The sequence below is a fragment of the Coregonus clupeaformis genome, chromosome 21 (assembly GCF_020615455.1).
Source record: "Coregonus clupeaformis isolate EN_2021a chromosome 21, ASM2061545v1, whole genome shotgun sequence".
Classification (NCBI taxonomy): Eukaryota; Metazoa; Chordata; class Actinopteri; order Salmoniformes; family Salmonidae; genus Coregonus; species Coregonus clupeaformis.
In genome coordinates this window covers 27,953,515-27,978,718 of record NC_059212.1, presented here as the reverse complement: position 1 = coordinate 27,978,718, position 25,204 = coordinate 27,953,515, and the positions used below count along the sequence as shown (strand labels likewise).

General features: G+C 43.3%; 1 protein-coding gene across 9 annotated transcripts in view; it reads right to left on the bottom strand.

Annotated features, from left to right (window-relative positions):
- LOC121535173 (disco-interacting protein 2 homolog C) overlaps positions 1-25,204 on the bottom strand; it is a 243,602-nt gene that overhangs the window by 51,271 nt on the left and 167,127 nt on the right. For 5 of the 9 annotated variants that reach the window (XM_045206282.1, XM_045206286.1, XM_045206283.1 and 2 more), the window contains exons 6-10: positions 22,370-22,543; positions 16,177-16,311; positions 12,887-13,006; positions 12,393-12,590; positions 611-702 (exon numbers count right to left, since the gene is read on the bottom strand). In XM_045206282.1, coding sequence (XP_045062217.1) covers positions 611-702; positions 12,393-12,590; positions 12,887-13,006; positions 16,177-16,311; positions 22,370-22,543 — 719 coding nt within the window. The remainder of the gene's footprint in view (positions 1-610; positions 703-12,392; positions 12,591-12,886; positions 13,007-16,176; positions 16,312-22,369; positions 22,544-25,204) is intronic. The other 4 variants (XM_045206287.1, XM_045206288.1, XM_045206290.1 and 1 more) reach the window with 2 other exon arrangements.

Genomic DNA, 25,204 nt, shown 5'->3' with positions numbered 1-25,204 from the left:
AAAAGAGTGGAACATTATGGTTCTTCATTACAATCCTTACTCATAATTCAAAGCTGGCGACATGCTGTTTAAATGGATACTGTAAGTGGTAAATCACTTTCATTGGAGAAGAAAGGATTGCAGTAGTAAAGATAGCAGTAGTAAAGATAGTGAAGATTTAAAGGGAGAGCATACAGTAACTCTCAGATACTGTACGTCACGTGGAATAACATTCATGTTGGATAACATAACCGTAACAAATCCCAGAATGACTGCAGTAATACACACCAGGCAGTGTCCTGAGCCTGAACACAGGAGATTAAGCCTGGTGGCTGGTGCTTATCTTGGACCCTGGGGTGGACATGATGCTGCTTGATGCTCTGTAAGCCCCTCTTCTCTGAATGTAGACACAGGGGCTGGAGCTCACACACAGGCCTCTTCACCCACTCTCTCCTTCTCTCTTACCCCTGCCCTCCATTCATACCTCCCCATTCCCCCCTCCCTCCTACACCCATTCACTCCCTCCCTCCCCACCTCCATCCATTCCTCCCAACCTCCCACAATCCATCCCTCCCTCATCTCTCCCCACCCCCATCCATTCCTCCCTCCCCCCCCTCCCTCCTTCACTCACCCGGTCTCCAGGTCTGAGCATGGGTTCCTGCTTGCTCCCCAGCTTGTGGAGGATGTTATAGGCCACCTTAATACTCCGCGTCCACAGTTTTCCTACAGGGACCAATCAAAATAAACACAGGTTATCGATCTGATTCAGAGGCTATGGACCCAGGACAAAGATGGCAGCATCTTTGTAACAGACTCACTCCAAACAACCTCCAGAGGAAGAAGAGAGAGAGCACGTCAAACAGCACAGGAAATAATACAATGGAGGCTGCTTGAATAGGCCATGATTGGAAAGCACAATAAATGGATAATACAGTTTCTTATTGTATCTTATCTTAGGAATGTTTGGTTGGTTGGTAATAATGTTTTATCATGTTCCAGGACATAAAGTTAACTTGAACCTCCCTTTTTGGATGGTGAACTAAACTTTATTTTGAGCCAAGTATTTAACATTTCTCAGAACTGAGTAAAGCTCTTTAGTCTTCAGGTAACTGATAGGTTTCTGGGATAGGTGTTTCATTGGAAAAGTAGAATGCTCCATTCAGTATTGCTGTGTGTGTTGTGTTGGGTGACTGATGGCAGTTCTGTGTCTAATTCAACATGGCAGATGCAGATCTTATGCATGATCAATCTCCTGTAATGGTGTGTTGTTCTGTACTCCAAACGAATCTTTTGATTTACATCAGAATTAATGAACTGGGGAGGGAGGGAGGGAGCGGAGGGGACTTGAGCTTCAAGTGGGGGGAAGAAATGACAACAAAGAAAAAGCATTTGTACTAGTATCAGTGAGAAAGTGACTTGCCGGCATTGTATTCATTAGAGCACACCGTAGCAAAATGTTCAGATAGTCTATCCCTGTTTCAGTCTGTTTTCTTCCAGTTGCTGCCTAATGAATACGACCCAGCTCTCATCTGCCTGGTTACTGTAACTGTTTTCCCGATGCTGAGCGGAAGAGATAGCGGAGGGTGTTCCTTGGAGGTTTCTGTGCTTACATGGTGACAGTGTGTCTGTGCGATGGGTCCTGACTGTGTCTCTCAAACGGCACCCTATTCTCTTTATAGTGTATACATTTTCCCCAGAGCCCTATGGACCCTGGTCAAAAGCAGTACACTATATAGGGTATGGGGTGCCATTTGGGACACAGCCTCTGGCTTTCCTTTGAGGGCTGACGGACTCAGTGGTGACATGGGGACTAGGTGACATCAGAACTGGCAGCCTGGGAAGTGATGAGTCAGATGACAACTCCACACTAGGGATGGGCATGAGTAATCGAGTACTCGAACGGACGGCAAAGCTCGATCTTTAACCAGAGATCACATTTTTTTCAAATACTGTAAAACTATTTGGTGGAATGTGCTTTGTGGCTGCCCGAACGGGCAAGTGAAATTGCACATCAATTTACTTTGACTCTAGTGTTCCATTTGTACACCAAACAGATGTCATGGCTGTAATTCATCACCATGCAGTGTTCAATGTGGAATTGTTTGGGGGTTTGTATCATTTGATTTACACAACATGCCTACCACTTTGAAAGTCAATACTTTGTAGAGACACCTTTTGCAACAATTACAGCTGCAAGTCTCTTGGGGTATGTCTCTATAAGCTTGGCACATCTAGCCACTGGGATTTTTGCCCATTCTTCAAGGCAAAACTGCTCCAGCTCCTTCAAGTTGGATGGGTTCTGCTGGTGTACAGCAATCTTGAAGTCGTACCACAGATTCTGCATTGGATTGAGGTCTGGGCTTTGACTAGGCCATTCCAAGACATTTAAATGTTTCCCCTTAAACCACTCAAGTGTTGCTTTAGCAGTAAGCTTAGGGTCATTGTCCTGCTGGAAGGTGAACCTCCGCCCCAGTCTCAAATCTCTGGAAGACTGAAACAGGTTTCCCTCAAGAATTTCAATGTATTTAGCGCCATCCATCATTCCTTCAATTATGACCAGTTTCCCAGTCCTTACCGATGAAAAACATCCCCACAGCATGATGCTTCCACCACCATGCTTCCCTGTGGGGATGGTGTTCTCGGGGTGATGAGGTATTGGGTTTGCGCCAGACATAGCGTTTTCCTTGATGGCCAAAAAGCTCCATTTTAGTCTCATCTGACCAGAGTACCTTCTTCCATATGTTTGGGGAGTCTCCCACATGCCTTTTGGTGAACACCAAAAGTGTTTGCTTATTTTTTTCTTTAAGCAATGTATTTTTTCTGGCCGCTCTTCCGTAAAGCCCAGCTCTGTGGAGTGTACGGCTTAAAGTGGTCCGATGGACAGATACTCCAATCTCCGCTGTGGAGCTTTGCAGCTCCTTCAGGGTTATCTTTGGTCTCTTTGTTGTCTCTCTGATTAATGCCCTCCTTGCCTGGTCCGTGAGTTTTGGTGGGCGGCCCTCTCTTGGCAGGTTTGTTGTGGTGCCATATTCTTTCAATTTTTTAATAATGGATTTAATGGTGCTCCATGGGATGTTCATTATAACCCAACCCTGATCTGTACTTCTCCAGAACTTTGTCCCTGACCTGTTTGGAGAGCTCCTTGGTCTTCATGGTGCCGCTTGCTTGGTGGTGCCCCTTGCTTTGTGATGTTGCAGACTCTGGGGCCTTTCAGAACAGGTGTATATATACTGAGATCATGTGACAGATCATGTGACACTTAAAGTCCACCTGTGTGCAATCTAACTACCGTAATTTTCGGACTATAAGCCGCGCCTTTTTTCCCATTTTTCGACCCTGTGGCTTATATAACGGTGCGGCTAATCTATGGATTTTTACAGCTAACGGCCACTAGAAGACCTCCTAAATCTATGGATTTTACAGGTTACAGTCCACCAACTTTAACTCTATGGGCTCTATGACCGGTCCGCGCCCCCCACCTTTAAGCGGCGGGCTCCAGCAGGAAAAGCTGGAGGCCGGAAAAGAGTGAGACAGGTAGCACGCAAAAGTAAAAGTGGAACCGAGAGTGGTATGAGAGACAGAACGAGAGCAGTGTTGAAAAGTTTGTGTGTCTGAAACGCTATGTGATACAGTACAGTTTACACAGCACAGTATATGTTCTGTAGCTACTATTGCACTAAATGGTAACACTTGAATACGTTATGCAAATATGCAACTTGTTTGTTGAAATGTTAATAAATGGGAGCTTCCTCAAGCAGCCATCTCTTTCCCGACAATCCCCTCTGTGCACGAACCTTACATATGGTAATTAAACATTAAAACACCTGCGGCTTATAGTCCAGTGCGGCTTATATATGTACACATCATTCAATTTAGCTGCTGCGGCTTATACTCCGGTGCGCCTTGTAGTGCGGAAAATACGGTAATTATGTGACTTCTGAAGGTAATTGGTTGCACCAGATCTTATTTGGGGGCTTCATAGCAAAGGGGGTGAATACAGTCGTGGTCAAAAGTTTTGAGAATGACACAAATACTAATTTTCACGAAGTCTGCTGCCTCAGTTTTGATGATGGCAATTTGCATATAGTCCAGAATGTCATGAAGAGCGATCAGATGAATTGCAATTAATTGCAAAGTCCCTCTTTGCCATGAAAATGAACTTAATCCCCAAAAAAACATTTCCCCTGCATTTCAGCCCTGCCACAAAAGGACCAGCTGCCATCACGTCAGTGATTCTCTCGTTAACACAAAAGAGTGTTGACGAGGACAAGGCTGGAGATCACTCTGTCATGCTGAGTTAGAATAACAGACTGGAAGCTTTAAAAGGAGGGTGGTGCTTGAAATCATTGTTCTTCCTCTGTTAACCATGGATACCTGCAAGGAAACACGTGCCGTCATCATTGCTTTGCACAAAAAGGGCTTCACTGGCAAGGATATTGCTGCTAGTAAGATTGCACCTAAATCAACCATTTATCGGATCATCAAGAACTCGTCAGGGCACCCAAGAAAGCTTGCTCAGGAATGGCAGCAGGCAGGTGTGAGTGCATCTGCACGCACAGTGAGGCGAATACTTTTGGAGGATGGCCTGGTGTCAAGAAGGGCAGCAAAGAAGCCACTTCTCTCCAGGAAAAACATCAGGGACAAAAGGTACAGGGATTGGACTGCTGAGGACTGGGGTAAAGTCATTTTCTCTGATGAATCCCCTTTCCGATTGTTTGGGGCATCCGGAAAACACCTTGTCCGGAGAAGACAAGGTGAGCGCTACCATCAGTCCTGTGTCATGCCAACAGTAAAGCATCCTGAGACCATTCATGTGTGGGGTTGCTTCTCAGCCAAGGGAGTGGGCTCACTCACAATTCTGCCTAAGAACACAGCTATGAATAAAGAATGGTACCAACACATCCTCCAAAAGCAACTTCTCCCAACCATCCAAGAACAGTTTGGTGACGACTAATGCCTTTTCCAGCATGATGGAGCACCTTGCCATAAGGTAAAAGTGATAACCAAGTGGCTTGGGGAACAAAACATCGACATTTTGGGTCCATGGCCAGGAAACTCCCCAGACCTTAATACCATTGAGAACTTGTGGTCGATCCTCAAGAGGCGGGTGGACAAACAAAAACCCACAAATTCTGACGAACTTCAAGCATTGATTATGCAAGAATGGGCTGCCATCAGTCAGGATGTGGCCCAGAAGTTAATTGACAGCATGCCAGGGCGGATTGCAGAGGTCTTGAAAAAGAAGGGTCAACACTGCAAATATTGACTCTTTGCATAAACTTAATGTAATTGTCAATAAAAGCCTTTGACACCTATGGAATGCTTGTAATTATACTTTAGTATACCATAGTAACACCTAACAAAAATAACTCATAACACTGAAGCAGTGAACTTTGTGAAGACCAATATTTGTGTCATTCTCAAAACTTTTGACCACGACTGTACATATGCACGCACCACTTTTCCGTTATTTATTTATTATACATTTTTGAAAAAACGTTATTTTTTAATTTCACTTCCCCAATTTGGACTATTTTGTTTATGTCCATTACATGAAATCCAATTTAAATTACAGGTTGTAATGCAACAAAATAGGAAAAACGCCAAGGGGGATGAATACTTTTGCAAGGCACTGTATATACACTACCGTTCATTAGTTTGGGGTCACTTAGAAATGTCCTTGTTTTCGAAATATATATATTTTTTAATTGTCCATTAAAATAATAAAATTGATCAGAAATACAGTGTAGACATTGTTAATGTTGTAAATGGCTATTGTAGCTGGAAACGGCTGATTTTTTATAGAATATCTACATAGGCGTACAGAGGCGCATTATCAGCAATCATCAGTCCTGTGTTCCAAGTTTATCATTTTAAAAGGCTAATTGATAATTAGAAAACCCTTTTGCAATTATGTTAGCACAGCTGAAAATGGTTGTGCTGATTAAAGAAGCAATACAACTGGCCTTCTTGAGACTAGTTGAGTATCTGGAGCATCAGCAATTGTGGGTTCGATTACAGGCTCAAAATGGCTGGAAACAAAGAACTTGCTTCTGAAACTCGTCAGTCTATTCTTGTTCTGAGAAATGAAGGCTATTCCATGCGAGAAATTGTCAAGCAACTGAAGATCTCGTACAACGCTGTGTACTACTCCCTTCACAGAACAGCGCAAACTGGCTCTAACCAGAATAGAAAGAGGAGTGGGAGGCCCCGGTGCACAACTGAGCAAGAGGACAAATACATTAGGGTGTCTAGTTTGAGAAACAGACGCCTCACAGATCCTCAACTGGCAGCTTCATTAAATAGTACCCGCAAAACACCAGTCTCAACGTCAACAGTGAAGAGGCGACTCTGGGATGCTGACCTTCTAGGCAGAGTTGCAAAGAAAAAGCCATATCTCAGACTGGCCAATAAAAAAAATGATTAAGATGGGCAAAAGAACACAGACACTGGACAGAGGAAGATTGGAAAAAAGTGTTATGGACAGACGAATCGAAGTTTTAGGTGTTCGGTTCACAAAGAAGAACATTTGTGAGACGCAGACCAAATGAAAAGATGCTGGAGGAGTGCTTGATGCCATCTGTCAAGCATGGTGGAGGCAATGTGATGGTCTGGGGGTGCTTTGGTGGTGGTAAAGTGGGAGATTTGTACAGGGTAAAAGGGATCTTGAAGAAGGAAGGCTATCACTCCACTTTGCAACGCCATGCCATACCCTGTGGACGGCGCTTGTTTGGAGCCAATTTCCTCCTACAACAGGACAATGACCCAAAGCACAGCTCCAAACTCTGCAAGAACTATTTAGGGAAGAAGCAGTCAGCTGGTATTATGTCTATTATGGAGTGGCCCGTACAGTCACCGGATCTCAACCCTATTGAGCTGTTGTGGGAGCAGCTTGACCGTATGGTACGTAAGAAGTGCCCATCAAGCCAATCCAACTTGTGGGAGGTACTTCAGGAAGCATGGGGTGAAATCTCTTCAGATTACCTCAACAAATTGACAACTAGAATGCCAAAGGTCTGCAAGGCTGTAATTGCTGCAAATGGAGGATTCATTGACGAAAGCAAAGCTTGAAGGACACAATTATTATTTCCATAAAAAATCATTATTTCTAACCTTGTCAATGGCTACATTTCCTATGCATTTTGCTATATTTCCTATTCAAACTAATTTCATGTATGTTTTCATGGAAAACAAGGACATTTGTAAGTGACCCCAAACTTTTGAACGGTAGTGTATATATACATTTTAAAAAAATTGGTTTGTACCCCAGAATTATTTTTTTCAACTTGCCAAATTGAGCCCCATTTCAAATGATCACACTTTGAGAATAACTGTTCCAGCCACGAGATGCGCATCACTTCACATGGGAAACTTTTTTCATTTAGAAAAATATTCTGTTCTATTTTATTCTATTAAATCAGTGTCACGACTTCCGCCGAGGCTGCCCCCCCTCCTGGTTCGGGCAGGTTTCTGCGTTTCGTCGTCACCGGAGTACTAGCTACTGCCGATCCCATTCTCATCACTCCACTTGTCATTTCTTGTCAATCACACACACCTGGTGCTCATTCCCCTAATTAGTATGTGTATAAGTGTTCCCTCTGTTCCCCTTGTCTTTGTGAGTGATTGTTTGTTGTGAGAGCGTGTAGCTCAGTGGAGCTACTATTCACTGTGTTTATGCCAAGGTGGATGTTTTCCCTTGTATAGTTTAGTTTGACGCTTGGGGTGTTTGATTTATGTAAACGATTAAACTCTGGACTTCTGTATTTTACCTCCTGCGCCTGACTCCTCCTTTCATACCTCGTCACAATCAGGTTATTTTTTACTATCAAATAGGTGTCTTGTCTGTGATAAGGGCTTGGGAAATAAGAGTCGTCGCTAAATTAACAAAACAAGGCTATGCCATGGCACAGCCATCGGCTTCTACAAGCAAGCGTCACTGCTGAGGTTACTGCCTTTTTGAAGATTGTGTTCCATGATATAATACAACCAGTTGATATTATGGTTTAAATAAATGTATCTTAAATGGCACTTGCTTTTTTATTTACTGAATTGACTGTATATGGGGCAATTTAGCAATCATGATTTGTTATTTGTAATGGTTATGATAAATTAGGGGTAACACTTTACTTGACACCTAACATTATGACATGGTCATACCCATGTCATAATATGTCAACAACTGACATAAGTTGTCATAACATGGTCCTAACGCCTCAATGGACCGCAAAGGAAATCACACTACAAACTATCACCCTCATGCTCTTAAGGAAATCATGAATGTCATGGATATATTGGAACTAGTGGATATATGGAGGCTTAAATATCCTGACCTTGTGAGATATACATGGCGGAGGCTCAATCAAGCTAGTCGTCTTGACTTCTTACTTGTATCATTCTCGTTGGCACCAAAAGTTTAAAAAGTGTTGATAGGGGACAGAATGCGGTCGGACCATCAGATGATTGGCATATACATTACTCTTACTGAATTTCCACGTGCGCAAGGATATTGGACATTTTATCAAAGCCTATTGGATGACACAGTGAGGGAAAAAAGTATTTGATCCCCTGCTGATTTTGTACATTTGCCCACTGACAAAGAAATGATCAGTCTATAATTTTAATGGTAGGTTTATTTTAACAGTGAGAGACAGAATAACAACAAAAAAATCGAGAAAAAAGCATGTCAAAAAAATTGATTTGCATTTTAATGAGGGAAATAAGTATTTGACCCCCTCTCAATCAGAAAGATTTCTGGCTCCCAGGTGTCTTTTATACAGGTAACGAACTGAGATTAGGAGCACACTCTTAAAGGGAGTGCTCCTAATCTCAGTTTGTTACCTGTATAAAAGACACCTGTCCACAGAAGCAATCAATCAATCATATTCCAAACTCTCTACCATGGCCAAGACCAAAGAGCTCTCCAAGGATGTCAGGGACAAGATTGTAGACCTACACAAGGCTGGAATGGGCTACAAGACCATCACCAAGCAGCTTGGTGAGAAGGTGACAACAGTTGGTGCGATTATTCGCAAATGGAAGAAACACAAAAGAACTGTCAATCTCCCTCGGCCTGGGGCTCCATGCAAGATCTCACCTTGTGGAGTTGCAATGATCATGAAAACGGTGAGGAATCAGCCCAGAACTACACGGGAGGATCTTGTGTGTGAGAGTGTGTGAATGTGAGTGTGTATGAATGTGAGTGTGTGCGTGTGTGGCTTCTCTTTCTGTCAGTTTGAAATATTTTTCTGTCAGAGAGCTCTAGGTGATCTCAGCTCTACAAACTCAGTGGATCTCTACTGATTCAATCTACTGCGCATACATTTCTCAGCCTACAGTCTTGTGAGATGTAGAGAAAAAAAAGAAGATCAGCTAGCTATGTCTTTCACTCTTAAATAAATCAACTATTAGAGCTGCATTATTGCATAAACTACTTGGCTTGGGAGCTTGAGATTAACTAATGAGGGCACATGACTTATGCATAATCATAATCTTTATTAATAGACCACCGATGGTGAATAATGGACAATATTACCTTCCTAGATACACAGCACTACGTTTCCATGATAAGTGATTTTATATTGGAATTACATAGGCCCAAATGGCATCCTATTCCCCATTTAGTGCACTACCTTTGAACAGGGCCTACAGAGTTCTTTTCAAAAGTAGTGCCCTATATAGGGAATAGGGTGCCATACTTCGTATCAGAAATTCTCTACAGTATTGGAGGGAAATGTCCTCCTATCATGATGCTGTGGTGATCTGTCTATCTCTAGTCGGTCCATTGTGAAATTAAATGATCCTAATCTGTAATTTTTCATTTATCTAAGGATGGCTTAAATGGATACCATTCTTTTTGCAATACATAGTGCTCATTTGTAAAGGAGGATGGGATAGATATTGACTCGAGCATTTAACTAGACAATTTTGAATGATAAATTAATGTAATTAACAATCTGTATTTTTTGGAATTAGAGACAATCATTAGGAGGAATTAATCCTCTCTTTATTTCGATAAAGCTATCAACTATAAGTTGACGTTGTAAGCAAAATAACTTTTGTCCTTGTCATGAGGTGTCAACACAGCAGAGAAACCAGAGGAATTAAACAAGCAAAGAGAGAAGGGCGGAGAGAACAATGCACAGAAGGAGAGAGAGAGAGAGAGAGAGAGAGAGAGAGAGAGAGAGAGAGAGAGAGAGAGAGAGAGAGAGAGAGAGAGAGAGAGAGAGAGAGAGAGAGAGAGAGAGAGAGAGAGAGAGAGAGAGAGAGAGAGAGAGAGAGAGGAAGACGGAGAGTGAGATTCACTCAAGGTTCACTTCAGAGAGTCGGATTAAGATTCAGCACTGCACACTGAAGATAGTTGTTCACACAGCTCAGGGCCCAGTAGCTCTCTCTCACCCGACCAACCGTCTCTTCCCTCCCAGAGAGCTGGGCCTCGACGCTGGGCTCCTGACACAAGGCTGGCTGGCTGCAGACATTTCACAGTCTGGTGAGCATTGTCCAAACAGCCACCACACTTTACAAATCAATATGTTCACACCGACAGACATACAGACAGAGAGGACTGACAGACACTGCACTAGTTTGGTGCTGACTGACTGGAGCTGTGTGTCTGCTTACCAAATGGTACCCTATTCTCTACATAGTGCACTACATAGGGCTCTTGTCTAAAGTAGTGTATTATATAGGAAATATGGTGCCATTTGGGATGCAAATTATGTTATTCCTGTGGGGCATGCTGCCTGTCTGCCAGTCATGTCTCCATGACTCAGCAGCAGGTTCCTCTCTGGGATGCGGTGTGCAGGATTGTCTGTGGGTGCACCCCAAACGGCACACTATTCCCTATGTAGTGCACTACTTTTGACCATGGCCGATATGATTGATAGGGTGCCATTTGGGACTCAGCCTACAGGTCATTTAATTCTCACAGCCTCACAGGGGCCCTCCCCAGCAGTCTTAAATTCATAAGGGCTACTCTACAAAGGCAGAGCTTTACTCTTCAAATCATAGTACAGCCCTCGAACCATAATGATTTTTTGAGGTGGGACTTGGGAGAAAAACTTGAATGTAAGTAAGCTGAGTCTATGAATAGTCTATGAGTGTGTAGTGTCGCAGTATTGCAACGCAGTGCTGCAACATAATGCAAGGCAATGGATTTGATTACTTTGACTTTTCATATATCAAGATTCACAATTAACTTAACTTAAAGACCCCTAAGTGAGAGAAATAACATACTATGTCACTGAACTAAATAGCTATAGAAATGAACTACATTGCTGTACCAGTGCTTTTGCCACTTTAAGATATAGTACATTAACTTCAAAAAGTATTTTACCACTAATAATGTCCACTGAACATAAATATGAACGCAACATGTAAAGTGATGGTCCTATGTTTCATGAGCTAAAATAAAAGATCCCAGATATTTTCCATACGCACAAAAAGCATACTTTTCTCAAATTGTGCACAAATTTGTTCACATCCCTGTTAGTGAGCATTTCTCCTTTACCAAGACAATCCAACCACCTGACAGGTGTGGCATATCAAGAAGCTGGTTAAACAGCATGATCATTACACAGGTGCACCTTGTTCTGGGGACATATCTATATTCCCAGTCATGTGAAATCCATAGATTAGGAGCTAATTTATTTATTTCAATTGACTGATGTAACTCAGTCAAATCTTAGAAATTGTTGCATGTTGCGTTTATATTTTTATTCAGCGTACTTTGCGTTCCTTGTGTGGCTGTCATTAATAGCATTAATATGCTTCAGTGGCAGGTAGCAGTATTGTTAGGTGCTTGTCTGTATCTTACACACACACACACAGAGTTTGGTGCTTGGCTATGCTTAATTAGTGAGAAGGCTGAGCATCAAGCACCATTTCAAAGGGAAACCCTCCCGAGTACTCCACTGCAGCACGCATTGGGTTGCGTCCCAAATGGCTCTTGCCAAAAGTAGTGCATTATATAGGGAATACTGTGCCATTTGGGACGCAGCCATGGAATCCATCAGAGCTATGTAGTGGCTGGTAGAGGGTCATTAACATATCAAACAGTGGTGCTGCTTCACTCACATAGTGACTAAACAGTCCTGCATGGCTGGGTCATGGTATTATTATGCAAGGCAAAGCTATAGTTCAACGTTATAGGTGAGCACACTCTCACCACTGTTACAGAGCACACTTTGCTTTTAATTATTTTCTCCCTGGTAGGTTGTCTGAAATGTTTCAATAGCCCTCGTGCTGTACTGAGTCAATCCTTGTGATGAGTACATTTTAATCATTTTAGTAGACTCTTAGCCAGAGTGACTTACAGTCAGTATATTCAACAAAGGTAGGTTAAAAAAACACATATCACAGTCATTGCAAGTATACTGTATAGCATAGTCATTGCAAGTATATACAAGAGTCCTTACCGTAGGTTAAAATGTACAGTGGTTTTCCGTTGGTGTCCATAGTGGTGAGGCATGGGGCTTTGGGAGAGATGGTGCCCCACCTCTGCAGGGCAGCCTCCAGCGACGGGGGCCAGTTAGTGACCACCCCTAGCTGCTCCCCCCTCATCGCCAGCATCTGAGCCCCCTCCGCTTTGGGCTGGTTGGGGTCTGGCTGTTGGACTAGAGCATGAGCAGCACAATGATTTATGTTATAACAGTAAAATCATCCCAAAAGCATCCTTAATTACAGCCTATTCCCTACATAGTGCACTACTTTTGACCAGGTCCCTATATAGAGAATAGGCTGTCATTTGAGACGCAGCCTGAGATTATTTAATAACAACAATAAGAACCTGTAATAATGCTAAACAACCAATACACAAAACTAAACCCATTCAGAAATCAACCAATCAAAGGTTTTGTTTTTTAATATGAAGTCTCCATGTTGAATAAGTAGGGATGGATGGCCCTCTTACCCTCTAGGAGTTCTTCGAAGTCGTCAACGAAGAATTCTCTTAAGGGAGGTCGTTTGGGTCTCTTCAACGTGTTGACTAGCTGTTGGATTTTGGCTGACACTCGGCCACCTAATGGAACGCCTGTAGGGGTTAACACACACACACACACACAGTTCACTACACATGCATATAAACTGCTATATTTCATGGAAATGTCTATATGTCTAATTGGACTAGCATGGCCACTTCTCAAACTCTTGTCACTTTAGGGCATTCTGAGACGAGACAGCCACACTTCAAATGGGTAATATGCAAAGTGTCTTCTCTACAGCAGTGGTTCCCAACCTTTTTCGCTTACTGTACCACCAACTGAATTTTGCTCTGCCCAGAGTACCCCTGAAGTACCCCCTCATGTCCATTTTACCAGTACGCCTATGGTCACATGAGTCTTCTCAAGTACCCCCTGTGGATAGGCCAAGTACCCCCTGTGGAAAGGCCAAGTACCCCCAGGGGTCCTAGTACCCCTGGTTAGGAACCACTGCTCTACTGCATATAGCAGAGCTGTCCCTGTTTAAAACATCTGCTTTTGTTCCAATGACACTATCCACTGGCATTTTCTCTCCAATGGCACTTCTCATGGTACTCAACATACCACAAAGACTGAGGGAGTGAAAAGTGGCACACACACACACAGGTCTGTCCCTCAAAACAATCCATACACACACAAGGGGTATTCATTTTTGACAGCATCTTTTGATTTAAACAAAACTTTCCATACATGCTTGCCCATGGAAGAAGTGGCCAGAAAGTGACTTTTCGGACCTGAATGCCAAAACATTCAGGAGACATTTTGCATACCCCACCATACCATGAGACATTCATGTCTTCATCACTGGAAAAGATAAACGGTTGAGTTTGATATAATTTCAAAGCTTACAAACAGGGTTGTCAAATAATTGTATAATTGTCTAATGTTTTAATAAAACATATCTTTTTTTTAATGTCAATTAATGTTTGCATATGTTGTAGCTTAAACCCTAATTTACATAATCTGAGGTTTTTGTGTTGTGCCCGCAATCGGTTGAGACACAACATGCTCTTAAATACAGGGTAGGTGTCATTTTAATCATATAAATAAAATGGACCTGTCCCTTCAGACCACTGCAACTTAACATTACATTTAAATTGATTTGAAATTTTTACTTCTAATTACTACCACAAAAATGGCCGCCGGTCCACCCACCGTCGAATGTCAACTTAAATGGTCATGTCTATTCTATTATCTATATTTCAATAGGTTTCCTATGGAGGATTGACAGCACAATATAAAACAGATATTCCCATTCAAGTCAACATTCTCTGATGTGTGGACCTCTAACCATCTTTGTGGTACCACTTGAAAGTTGAAGTTTCAATGTTATCCCCATTTTAGTACATTTACCAGCCAAAACATGACAACCACCCTTTATTCAAGAGCATGTTGTGTCTCAACCGATGACAGGCACAACACAAAAACCTCAGATGATATAAAATAGGGTCTAAGCTACAACATATGCGAATCTGAAGATAAGAAATTATAAAATAGTTTGACAACCCTGTTTGTATGCTTTGAAATGATATCAATCTCAACTGTTTATCTTCTCCAGTGATGAAGACATGGATGTCTCATGGTATGGTGGGGTATGCAAAATAGGTCAACTTTGAGCACCTTTATCTCTTGAATGTTTTGGCTTCAGATCCAAAAAGTCACTTTCTGACCACGGGCAAATATGTATGGAAGGTTTAGTTCAAATCAAAAAGGGGTGCTATCAAAAAGTGATTGAATTCAAATGAATTTACCCAAGGCTGCCACTCAAATCTCAGTCTAGGCTACCTGTATTAGTCTAGATAAAACAAGTCAATAGCACAAAAAACCCAAAAACATTTAAAATCTCTAATCACAAGTTTGGCCATGGTACTGAAGTTGAGGAGACCGACAGTTCTTTCCAGAGACCTCCCTGAGCATTGCAACCCAGTAAGCCCCATCTGTAAAGCTTGGCACTTGATCTATCAAGCAGACTACCGACGACGTGCGCGCTGTGCGGTCAACAAATCTATTCCTCAGCACTATTGATTGGAGCATCTGATGAACAGATGAATCAGTGCGATGCTGCGATGCCGTATGCCTCAGGAGAACAAATTAAAATAGCAGAGAGACTCCCACATTGGCATACTCCATCATCTCACTGGAGCTCATTCAGAACAAACGTCAGAATCCATTTTGGGTCTGCGTTTCAGGCGTCAGATGCATTCTATTCTACTCACATCCCCTAAGGATTTCACTCACCTCTGATGTGTCAAAGAAAGCTTCCAAAAGTGAGCCTTCAAAAGTGATGTGCTCAAAGAGCAGTAACAGGAGTGTAAATGAAGATAAGTGAGTGACGTGTCTGTGTTAAGAGGAGACTTTGAATTTTACTGCTCTTATTAAAGTCATTTCTGGTGTCTGTTACAGATCAAACTGAAAAGTTATGTGATGCCAAATGCAATAAATCAATCAAAGATTATGAAAAGATTGATTCTTGTGTCATTCCATTCACAGTATTGAATCATAAGAGGCATCAGTAAAACATTATTTATCAGCACTTGTTTCTCTTTAATGTTTCTCCCAAAACAGTGTCATCCATAACCTAATGACATAACACCATGACACAAACACTTCAAAACAGTGTCATCCATAACCAAATGACATAACACCATGACACAAACACTTCAAAACAGTGTCATCCATAACCAAATGACATAACACCATGACACAAACACTTCAAAACAGTGTCATCCATAACCTAATGACATAACACCATGACACAAACACTTCAAAACAGTGTCATGCATAACCAAATGACTAAGCAGGATAAACATATTGTTTTATTTTTTGGCTCCATATTGTTTTATATGAGGTTATAGTACAGAATGCCACCTTTTATTTGAGGATGTGTTCATACATATCTGTTTTACCGTTTAGAAATGAAAGCACTTTATGTATTTAGTCCCCGCATTTGAAGGTGTTATAAGTATTTGGACAAATTCACTTAGTGTATTACATTTTGTACAAAGTTTAGTATTTGGTCCCATATTCCTAGCAGGCAATGACTACCCTACATCAAGCTTGTGAATCTACAAACTTGCCTTTCATTTTGGTTGTGTTTCAGATTATGTTGTGCCATGAAAACAAATATAGGTCACACACATGACCATGGTCACACACACACACAAGATCACGATCACACACAAACGGTCACACACACAATACCCCAACTCCTCTATGTACACACCATCTCCGGTCTCCATGAGCTCTGCGTTGCCGTACTTGGGCGTGGCCCTGGATGCTGTGGTGGAGCCCTGGGGTCTCTCCACCTGTATGGAGTCTGTGGTGTAGCTGGTGACATCTGGAGGGGCAGAGTGGTTCTCTGGACGTGAGGAGAGGCAAGGTGAAGGAAGCCTGTTACTGTTAGTCCCCCCAGCCCTCAGCCCTATAGCTAACCAAGGGCCACAGCAGGCCAGAGGCTGCCACAGCCAAGCCAGCACAACATTGAGGTGGGGGGGGGGGGAGAGTAGGGCTGCGTTTCAAATGGCACCTATATAGTGCACAACTTTTGACCACCGCTCATACATACCAGAGACCTATTGGCCCAGGTAAAAAGTAGTGCACTATAGAGGGAATAGGGTGCCATTTGGGACACACTCAACCTAGGACAGGATGAGACAGGGGGCAGGGGTCCGTGGGCACACAGACAGAGAGACAGACCGAGAGACAGACAGACAGACAGTCAGACAGCCAGACGATGGGCCACAAGGGTTAGTCTAGTCAGGTCAGGAGGCGCATGCAAACTGGTGTCCCCAGGTGGAGAATAGACAGACGTAGACTATGGTTAATTCAAGTAATAAGTTGACCTGAGGAAGGAAATGTTTGAAATGCTGCTGTGTTTATCTTGGTACTTCCATAGTTCCATAGACCTCAGCCCTTATCAATATGATCTGTTTTGATTTCGCAGCGAAAGTGTTTCATGTCACCTCATTTGCATTCAAGGACCCCTCTAGTTAGTTTTCCTTTGAAAACAGATTAGAGGTGTTTGAAGATGAGATAACGAACACCTTAAAGTCCATCCACTCCACGAGAGGGATGTACCTCTGCAATGACCCAAAAACGATTTTAATATAATCTTAACTTTATCTAAGTAAGAACTACTCCCAAATCTTGGCTACCGAAAATAGCGTTGCCACATGGCACAGCCATTGTAACTCACATACAATATATTGACTTAGACTTGTTGATTTGTGGACTATACTAGGCCTATAGCTTCACATACATCTCTGCTGCACACATTTCTATGTGATGTGTGCGTGAGATTGAATGTGTGGGACCACGTCAAATAAACTAATGCTAATTAAGTTGTCCATATATATGAGTCACCAAGCTGATAGTCACTCAGTCAGATTGTGATTAAAAGGGTGATCCGCTAAAAAAAAAAAATCCAGAGCGACTTAAAGGAGCAATTAGGGTTAAGTGCCTTGCTCAAGTGCACAGACAGATTTTTCAGCTAGTTGTCCCGGGGATTCGAACCAGCGACCTTTCAGTTACTGGCCCAACGCTCTTAACCATTATGCTACCTGCCACCGATCTGGGATTCAAACAACAAAACGGACACACACCACCACTTTTTTGTAAACAGCTGAGGGAAAGTTAAACAAGTTAATATTTTGGGCTCCGATGGGGTAAGAAAATTAAACTAAGCTCATGATCATTAAGGCACTTAAAAGTTATATTCTTCAGTCTAAAAATATTATTCAGTCTTAAAGGGGCAATCCCACTTTAAGTCCAGTACTGGAGTTGCAGGATATTTGATGCACTTCATGGAAATATGTTTGTAATCATCACCGCCCACTCTTCAATTCCCTGGCCATAACATCATTCCTCCAAATGCTTCAACATTACATAATTGATGCAACGCTTCCGCCTCTCCCTCTCCCTCTGAGACTTCCCACGTGTGACATTAACCTTCACTGTGAAAAAATATCTACATTTCTACTTTCTCCCACTCCTCGACTCGTATCGCTTTTCAGATTCTTTCAAGTGCCAGATGTTTTTGAAAGTCTAATCATGCCGTGAATAGGGCTGTGACGGTCATGGAATTTTGGATGACAGTTATTGGTCAGCCAAATGACCCCAACTTCATCACGTTGTAAAGAATCCATGTTACCGTGGAAACGGACTCAACCACACAAATGCCCGACCGTCCCGTTTTCAGTCAGCTGTTTGTTCCACTTGTATTTTATTTATATTAAAACAATTACGGTTATTTTATTTTCACGACGGTCTTCATCCATAATCGTTGGTTACACGATAATCTTGTAACCGTCGTAAAGTAGTTGTGAATTCATGTTTTCTCCGTCATACCGCCAGGACAATGTAAAAAAGCATCAGACGTTACTTTCTCTCCCTGATAGATTTGGACTGGTGGATGTGCGTGTAATATACTTCCAGACACCATTTGGGAGGAGAAACCACAAGGAATTTCAATGAGGTCCCTCACTGTCTTTCCTTTACATTCCTATTACTCAGTCTCTTTCCACTGCAAAACACTACATCCCCAGTCAAGGACCATACATAAGCTAAAGTGGATGAAACACTAGCTAGCACACATAGCACTTATCTATAAAGAGCCAGTAACCAGATGGAAGTCAGAGCAATATCGTTCAGACCATCATACTGTCTGCTATGGGTAATCTTCTTTTCAGTGACAATTCATCATGAACGTTTAATATCCCTATATAGGCCTATAGGACAAGAGCTTCCCATAACTGATTTTCGCATCTACAGATTTATGAACATAGAATCACACGATCATCTCACCTTCCACCATTTATAGGCTGTGTCCCATGTGGCACCCTATTCCTTAAATAGTGCACTACTTTTGACCAGAGTCCTATGCGCCCTGGTCAAAAGTAGTGCACAAAATAGGGAATAGGGTGCCATTTGAGACCAGTGTGAGGTTAGATAAATAGATACATGGGATAGGTGGAGGGCTCCAGACCCCACTAGATTAAACAAGACTCACATTGACAATGTCAGACCAAGGACAACATCACTGCCGCCCCCACTTAGTCGCTCTCTCAGCCTCTTTCCTTCTCTCTCTCTCCCTCCCTCCCCCACTCCCTAGAATAAGCCAGTAGCTGCTTATGTAACCGGCGAAAAGGCTAATAAATAATCAAATAAATAATTATATTATTATTAATAACTTCAACACATGGTGCTAACGTGCGAGAAAGTCATATTCCTAATGCCTTCAGAGCTGTGTGAGAGCAAGACAGAGCGAGAGAGAGACAGCGACAGAGCGAGAGCGACATAGCCAGAGCGACAGAGCGAGAGAGAGCAAGAGAGACAGAGAGAGCAAGAGAGACACAGAGAGACAGAGAGCGAGAGAGACAGAGAGCAAGAGACAGAGAGCGAGACAGAGAGCGAGAGAGACAGAGAGCGAGAGACAGAGAGTGAGAGAGAGCGAGAGAGACAGAGAGCGAGAGAGAGCGAGAGAGACAGAGAGCGAGAGAGAGCGAAAGCGACAGAGAGCGACAGAGAGCGAGAGAGAGCGAGAGAGAGCGAGAGCGACAGAGAGCGAGAGAGAGCGAGAGAGACAGAGAGCGAGAGAGAGCGAGAGAGACAGAGAGCGAGAGAGAGCGAGAGAGACAGAGAGCGAGAGAGACAGAGAGCGAGAGAGAGCGAGAGAGACAGAGAGCGAGAGAGACAGAGAGCGAGAGAGACAGAGAGCGAAAGAGATAGAGAGCGAAAGAGACAGATGTTTACCTGTGGCTGAGTACATAGACACTGGCCACTAAGCAGGCCAGAATGTATGCTGGCGAGAGACTAAGTATGTGTCCCAAAATGTGTGCCATTTGGGACTCACACCAAGTCCAGGGGGCTTCAACAGACCTTAGCAGAATCTATAAAGATGATCTGTGACATGACTGAATGATCCTGCTAGATCATGCAGTCATAGTCCTTGAATGATCATGACAATATGACCATAGTCCATGTGCCCAAGAACGCCAAGGTAACCTGTCCAAATGACTATCGCCCCGTAGCACTCACATCTGTAGCCATGAAATGCTGGTCATGGCTCACATCAACACCATACCACCCCAACAGATCCACAGATGATGCAATCTCTATTGCACTCCACACTGTCCTTTCCTACCATCACAAAAGGAACACCTACATGAGAATGCAGTTAATTGACTACAGCTCAGCGTTCAACACCATAGTGCCTCAAAGCTCATCACATCAGCCTTGCTGACCCTCAACACGAGGGCCCCTCAGGAGTGCATGCTTAGTCCCCTCCTGTACTCCCTGTTCACCCACGACTGCACGACACCAACATCATCATTAAGTTTGCAGACGACACGACGGCGGTAGGCCTGATCCCTGACAACGATGAGGGCCTGATCCCCCTCAACGTCAGTAAGACAAAGGAGCTGATTGTGGACTACAGGAAACGGAGCGCCAAGCACAACCCCATTCATATCGACGGGGCTGTAGAGGAGCGGGTCGAGAGCTTCAAGTTCCTCGGTGTCCACATCACTAAGGATCTATCATGGTCCAAACACACCAACACAGTCGTGAAGACGGCACGACAACGCCTCTTCCCCCTCAGGAGGCTGAAAAGATTTGGCATGGGCCCTCAGATCCTCACAAAGTTTTACAGCTGTACCATCGGGAGCATCTTGACTGGCTGCATCACCGCTTGGTATGGCAACCGCTTGGCATCCGTATGCAAGGCGCTACAGAGGGTAGTGCGTATGGCCCAGTACATCACTGGGGCCGAGCTCCCTGCCATCCAGGTCCTCTATACCAGGTGATGTCAGAGGAAGAGTACATAGCTACCTCAATTACCTCGTACCCTGCACATCGACTCGGTACTGGTACACCCTGTATATAGCCATGTTATTTTCTACTCCCTATATATAGCCATGTTATTTTTACTCGTTATTCACTGTCACTATTTGTATTTGCATTTTATTTTTTACCTCATCTTTCATTCTGCCTTGTTGGAAAAGGACCCGTAAGTAAGCATTTCACTGTTAGTCTACACCTGTTGTCTATGAAGCATGTGACTAATAATATTTGATTTGATTTGATGAATCTCTCCTTTACAGCACAACACCTAGAGGAATACTAATGAGATATAGGGAATCCAGCCACAGCTAGACTACACCTCGGCAGGGGCAGAGGGACACACTGTACTGCAATGGAATCCCTATGGGTCGTCACATAGGCCGCGTTGCCATACTGTATCTAGCAACGCAGGGATAGTTGCATCATACAATGTACTGTAGTTATCCAGGAACGCAACAATAAACTGCAAAACTTGATTTCATTAGGAATGGGAATCTTTCCAGAATGGTGTTAATGGTTTCTGTGGTGTTCTCAGATGTTAACTAATAGTTGATTAGAGTCTGGACCAAGCCTTTTATTTCAGAACATTCATCTACTTCCACCTGGGGGATTCTTTTCTTTTCTCTAGTCGTTGGATATAAACAGAGAAACAACTCATTTCACTAATTCACTCTCCCTGCAGAATAGTGACTGATGGGATAACAGATGGGTTCAATCAAAGCATTCTTCGATGCTGGTTCAGTGGATTCTTTAAGCATCCAGCAGAGTTTTGGCACCAAAAAGTAACTTGCACAGGGCATTTTAAACAGACTACTTAAAACAATGTGGCACCTGCCTAAAGTTCAGATGTAAAGTGTACCCTACCCAATATTCATTTCTGTATCAATGTGAAAGATTGGGAGGGCAGAGAAGTGTCTAAGAGCAGACAGAGAACACATTTTGCAGCAAGCACCACCTCCACGTAACTGAAGCAACCATCAATCTGCTTTGTTTCAAAGATTAAAAGCATTCTAGAACACATGCCGTCTCTTATCTTGCCAAGCAAACAAATACATATATTTCTCACCATTAAAACAAATATTTCACAGCCATGAAAGCAAAAAAAGAATTGGCCACACACACTGGTTGTGTCCCAAATAGCACCCTATTCCCTACATATGCACCACTTTTGACCAGAACCCTACCGGCCCAGATCACAAGTAGAACAAATAGGAAATAGGGTGCCATTTTTGGCGAATATACTACTTTCCAGACCTTAACGTTTTCCTGTAATTTTGGGGGGGATTTTCCATCAGCATCTTGGCTCTCATTCACAAGCATGAAAGCATAAACACACTGCTTCATGCGATCACAGCACTCATTAGCCAAAGCTATCCATGGGTTGGCATCACTTCTCTTCTTCTATCTCTCATCTTTTCACACAACTGTAGTAAGAGCAAGGGACATACCACTTTGCCAATGAACGCCACACTTGATCATCACAAAGCAAATAGGGGGCTAGGGCAGGGCAGGGAGGTGAAGGCAGGGGGGCGCTGACTGCACCACCGCACAGTGGTCTGGGATAGTAGGATACTGACCCTGCTTCTCCAGGGGGGGCTGTTGCCAGACGAGCTCTGATCCACCTGATCCAAACTCACAGGACCGGCGCACCACAGGACCTGGACCTGAGTTCCCATTCTCTACTGTGACTGGGACCGGAGGGCCCGGAACCTTCCTAGTTTTCCTCTTCAGAGAGAGGTGAGCAATGGGCCCTGCATGTGAGGAGGAGGAGGAGGGGAAAACCAGAACCTTAAATCCAGACTACGGCAACCACACAGAGCCAAACCAAGTCACTACTGTACCCAGATGGAGGAAGGCCTCTCTGCAGGGTCTCTCAGCAAAAGAGGCATCAGCGATATGGAGGGAGGGAAAATACGGTATGCGTCCCAAATGGTCCCCTATTCCATTTATAGTGCACTACTTTTGACCAGGGCCCATAGGGTTCTGGTCAAAAGTAGTGAACTATATAGGGAATAGGGTGCCATTTGGGACGTAGCCATGGATAAGCAACTTATCTACACAGGCAGGCAGAACCACACTGATGGGAGGGAGGAGGAAGGGAGGGAGATGAACGGAAGATGGAAAATGGTTTTCCTTCAGCCTTTTAAAAAGCCAGCACACATACACTTGGGAGCTGGTTTGTTTTGTCCTCAAACGGGAGCGAAGAGGAAAACAGTCGTAACCTTCACACACACACACGGGAAAGGATATCCTCCTCTTCAATAACACACCTAGCAGAGAGAGTGCAGGACTAGAATACACTACAGCCAGTCAGTCTGTGACACACACACATCATGCTATGTTGCGACAACAAAACAGCTATGTGTATAAGCTGATTGTCATGGAAACACCTCTGAACACCAAGGACTAGTAAGAAAGTTACTCATGTGCTTGTTGGTATGAATGGATCTACAACAAGCTCTGGTCAAAAGATATGCCTCTCTAAAGTGTATAGAGCTTTAGTGTCTACAGGGAGCTCCCACAGTTTGCCATTTCTAGATCATAATAGGGCCAAACAGCTATGATGGTCTGTCTCCTAGAACTGTCTACTAGCTCCGTCCACCTGGCGGGGGGCCTGTCTGTCTGTGCTTTGTCTCTGGTGGCATTCAAACTGTGTAAGCAGCATGAAAATAGACTAGCCACTGGAACAGTTTACACAGACAACAGTGGTAATTCATGGTGATAGCCCTCCAGTCTGTCTTTTTATTATAATATATTTGTTTATAGAGTTTATCTACATAGGGCGTAAATGAGTTACGACATCAAGTAAATAGGCTACAACATCAATTATTATACAACTACCCTAGGGGATTAACTTTAAGTCTAGGGTCTAGAAGGAAATCTTTGTCAGGGGGTTGAGGGTTGCATGCAAGTAATAGAAAGTAACACTGAAAGTGCAGGCTAGTGTTTTGTTTGGGCTGCATGCCTTAGGGGTTGGAACATTAAAGGGAGGTACAGGATGGGTGAGGGGTGACAGCAGCAGCAAACACACACACACACACACAAACACCCTGGTGGTATGGAGTTAGAAAGTCTAACAACAGAGGTAGGTAAATCAAAACACACAGAGGTACAGTGCCTTGCAAAAGTATTAATCCCCCCTGGCATTTTTCCTATTTTGTTGCATTACAATCTGTAATTGAAATGGATTTTTATTTGGATTTCATGTAATGGACATACAAAAATAGTCCTAATTGGTGAAGTGAAATGAAAAAAATAACTGGTGCGTGCATATGTATTCACCCCCTTTGCTATGAAGCCCCTAAATAAGATCTGGTGCAACCAATTACCTTCAGAAGTCACATAATTAGTTAAATAAAGTCCACCTGTGTGCAATCTAAGTGTCACATGATCTCAGTATATATACACCTGTTCTGAAAGTCCCCAGAGTCTGCAACACCACATAGCAAGGGGCACCACATGGCAAGCGGCACCATGAAGACCAAGGAGCTCTCCAAACAGGTCAGGGACAAAGTTGTGGAGAAGTACAGATCAGGGTTATAAAAAAATATCAGAAACTTTGAACATCCCACGGAGCACCATTAAATCCATTATAAAAAAGTGGAAAGAATATGGCACCACAACAAACCTGCCAAGAGAGGGCCGCCCACCAAAACTCACAGACCAGGCAAGGAGAGCATTAATCAGAGGCAACAAAGAGACCAAAGATAACCCTGAAGGATCTGTCCATAGGACCACTTTAAATCGTACACTCCACAGAGCTGGGCTTTACGGAAGAGTGGCCAGAAAAAAGCCATTGCTTAAAGAAAGAAATAATCAAACATGTTTGGTGTTCGCCAAAAGGCATGTGGGAGACTCCCCAAACATATGGAAGAAGGTACTCTGGTCAGATGAGACTAAGCTTTTTGGCCATCAAGGAAAATGCTATGTCTGGCGCAAACCCAACACCTCTCATCACCCCGAGAACACAATCATGCTGTGGGGATGTTTTTCCATCGGCAGGGACTGGGAAACTGGTCAGAATTGAAGGAATGATGGATGGCGCTAAATACAGGGAAATTCTTGAGGGAAACCTGTTTCAGTCTTCCAGAGATTTGAGACTGGGACAGAGGTTCACCTTCCAGCAGGACAATGACCCTAAGCATACTGCTAAAGCAACACTTGAGTGGTTTAAGGGGAAACATTTAAATGTCTTGGAATGGCCTAGTCAAAGCCCAGACCTCAATCCAATTCAGAATCTGTGGTATGACATAAAGATTGCTGTACACCAGCGGAACCCATCCAACTTGAAGGAGCTGGAGCAGTGTTGCCTTGAAGAATGGGCAAAAATACCAGAGGCTAGATGTGCCAAGCTTATAGAGACATACCCCAAGAGACTTGCAGCTGTAATTGCTGTAAAAGGTGGCTCTACA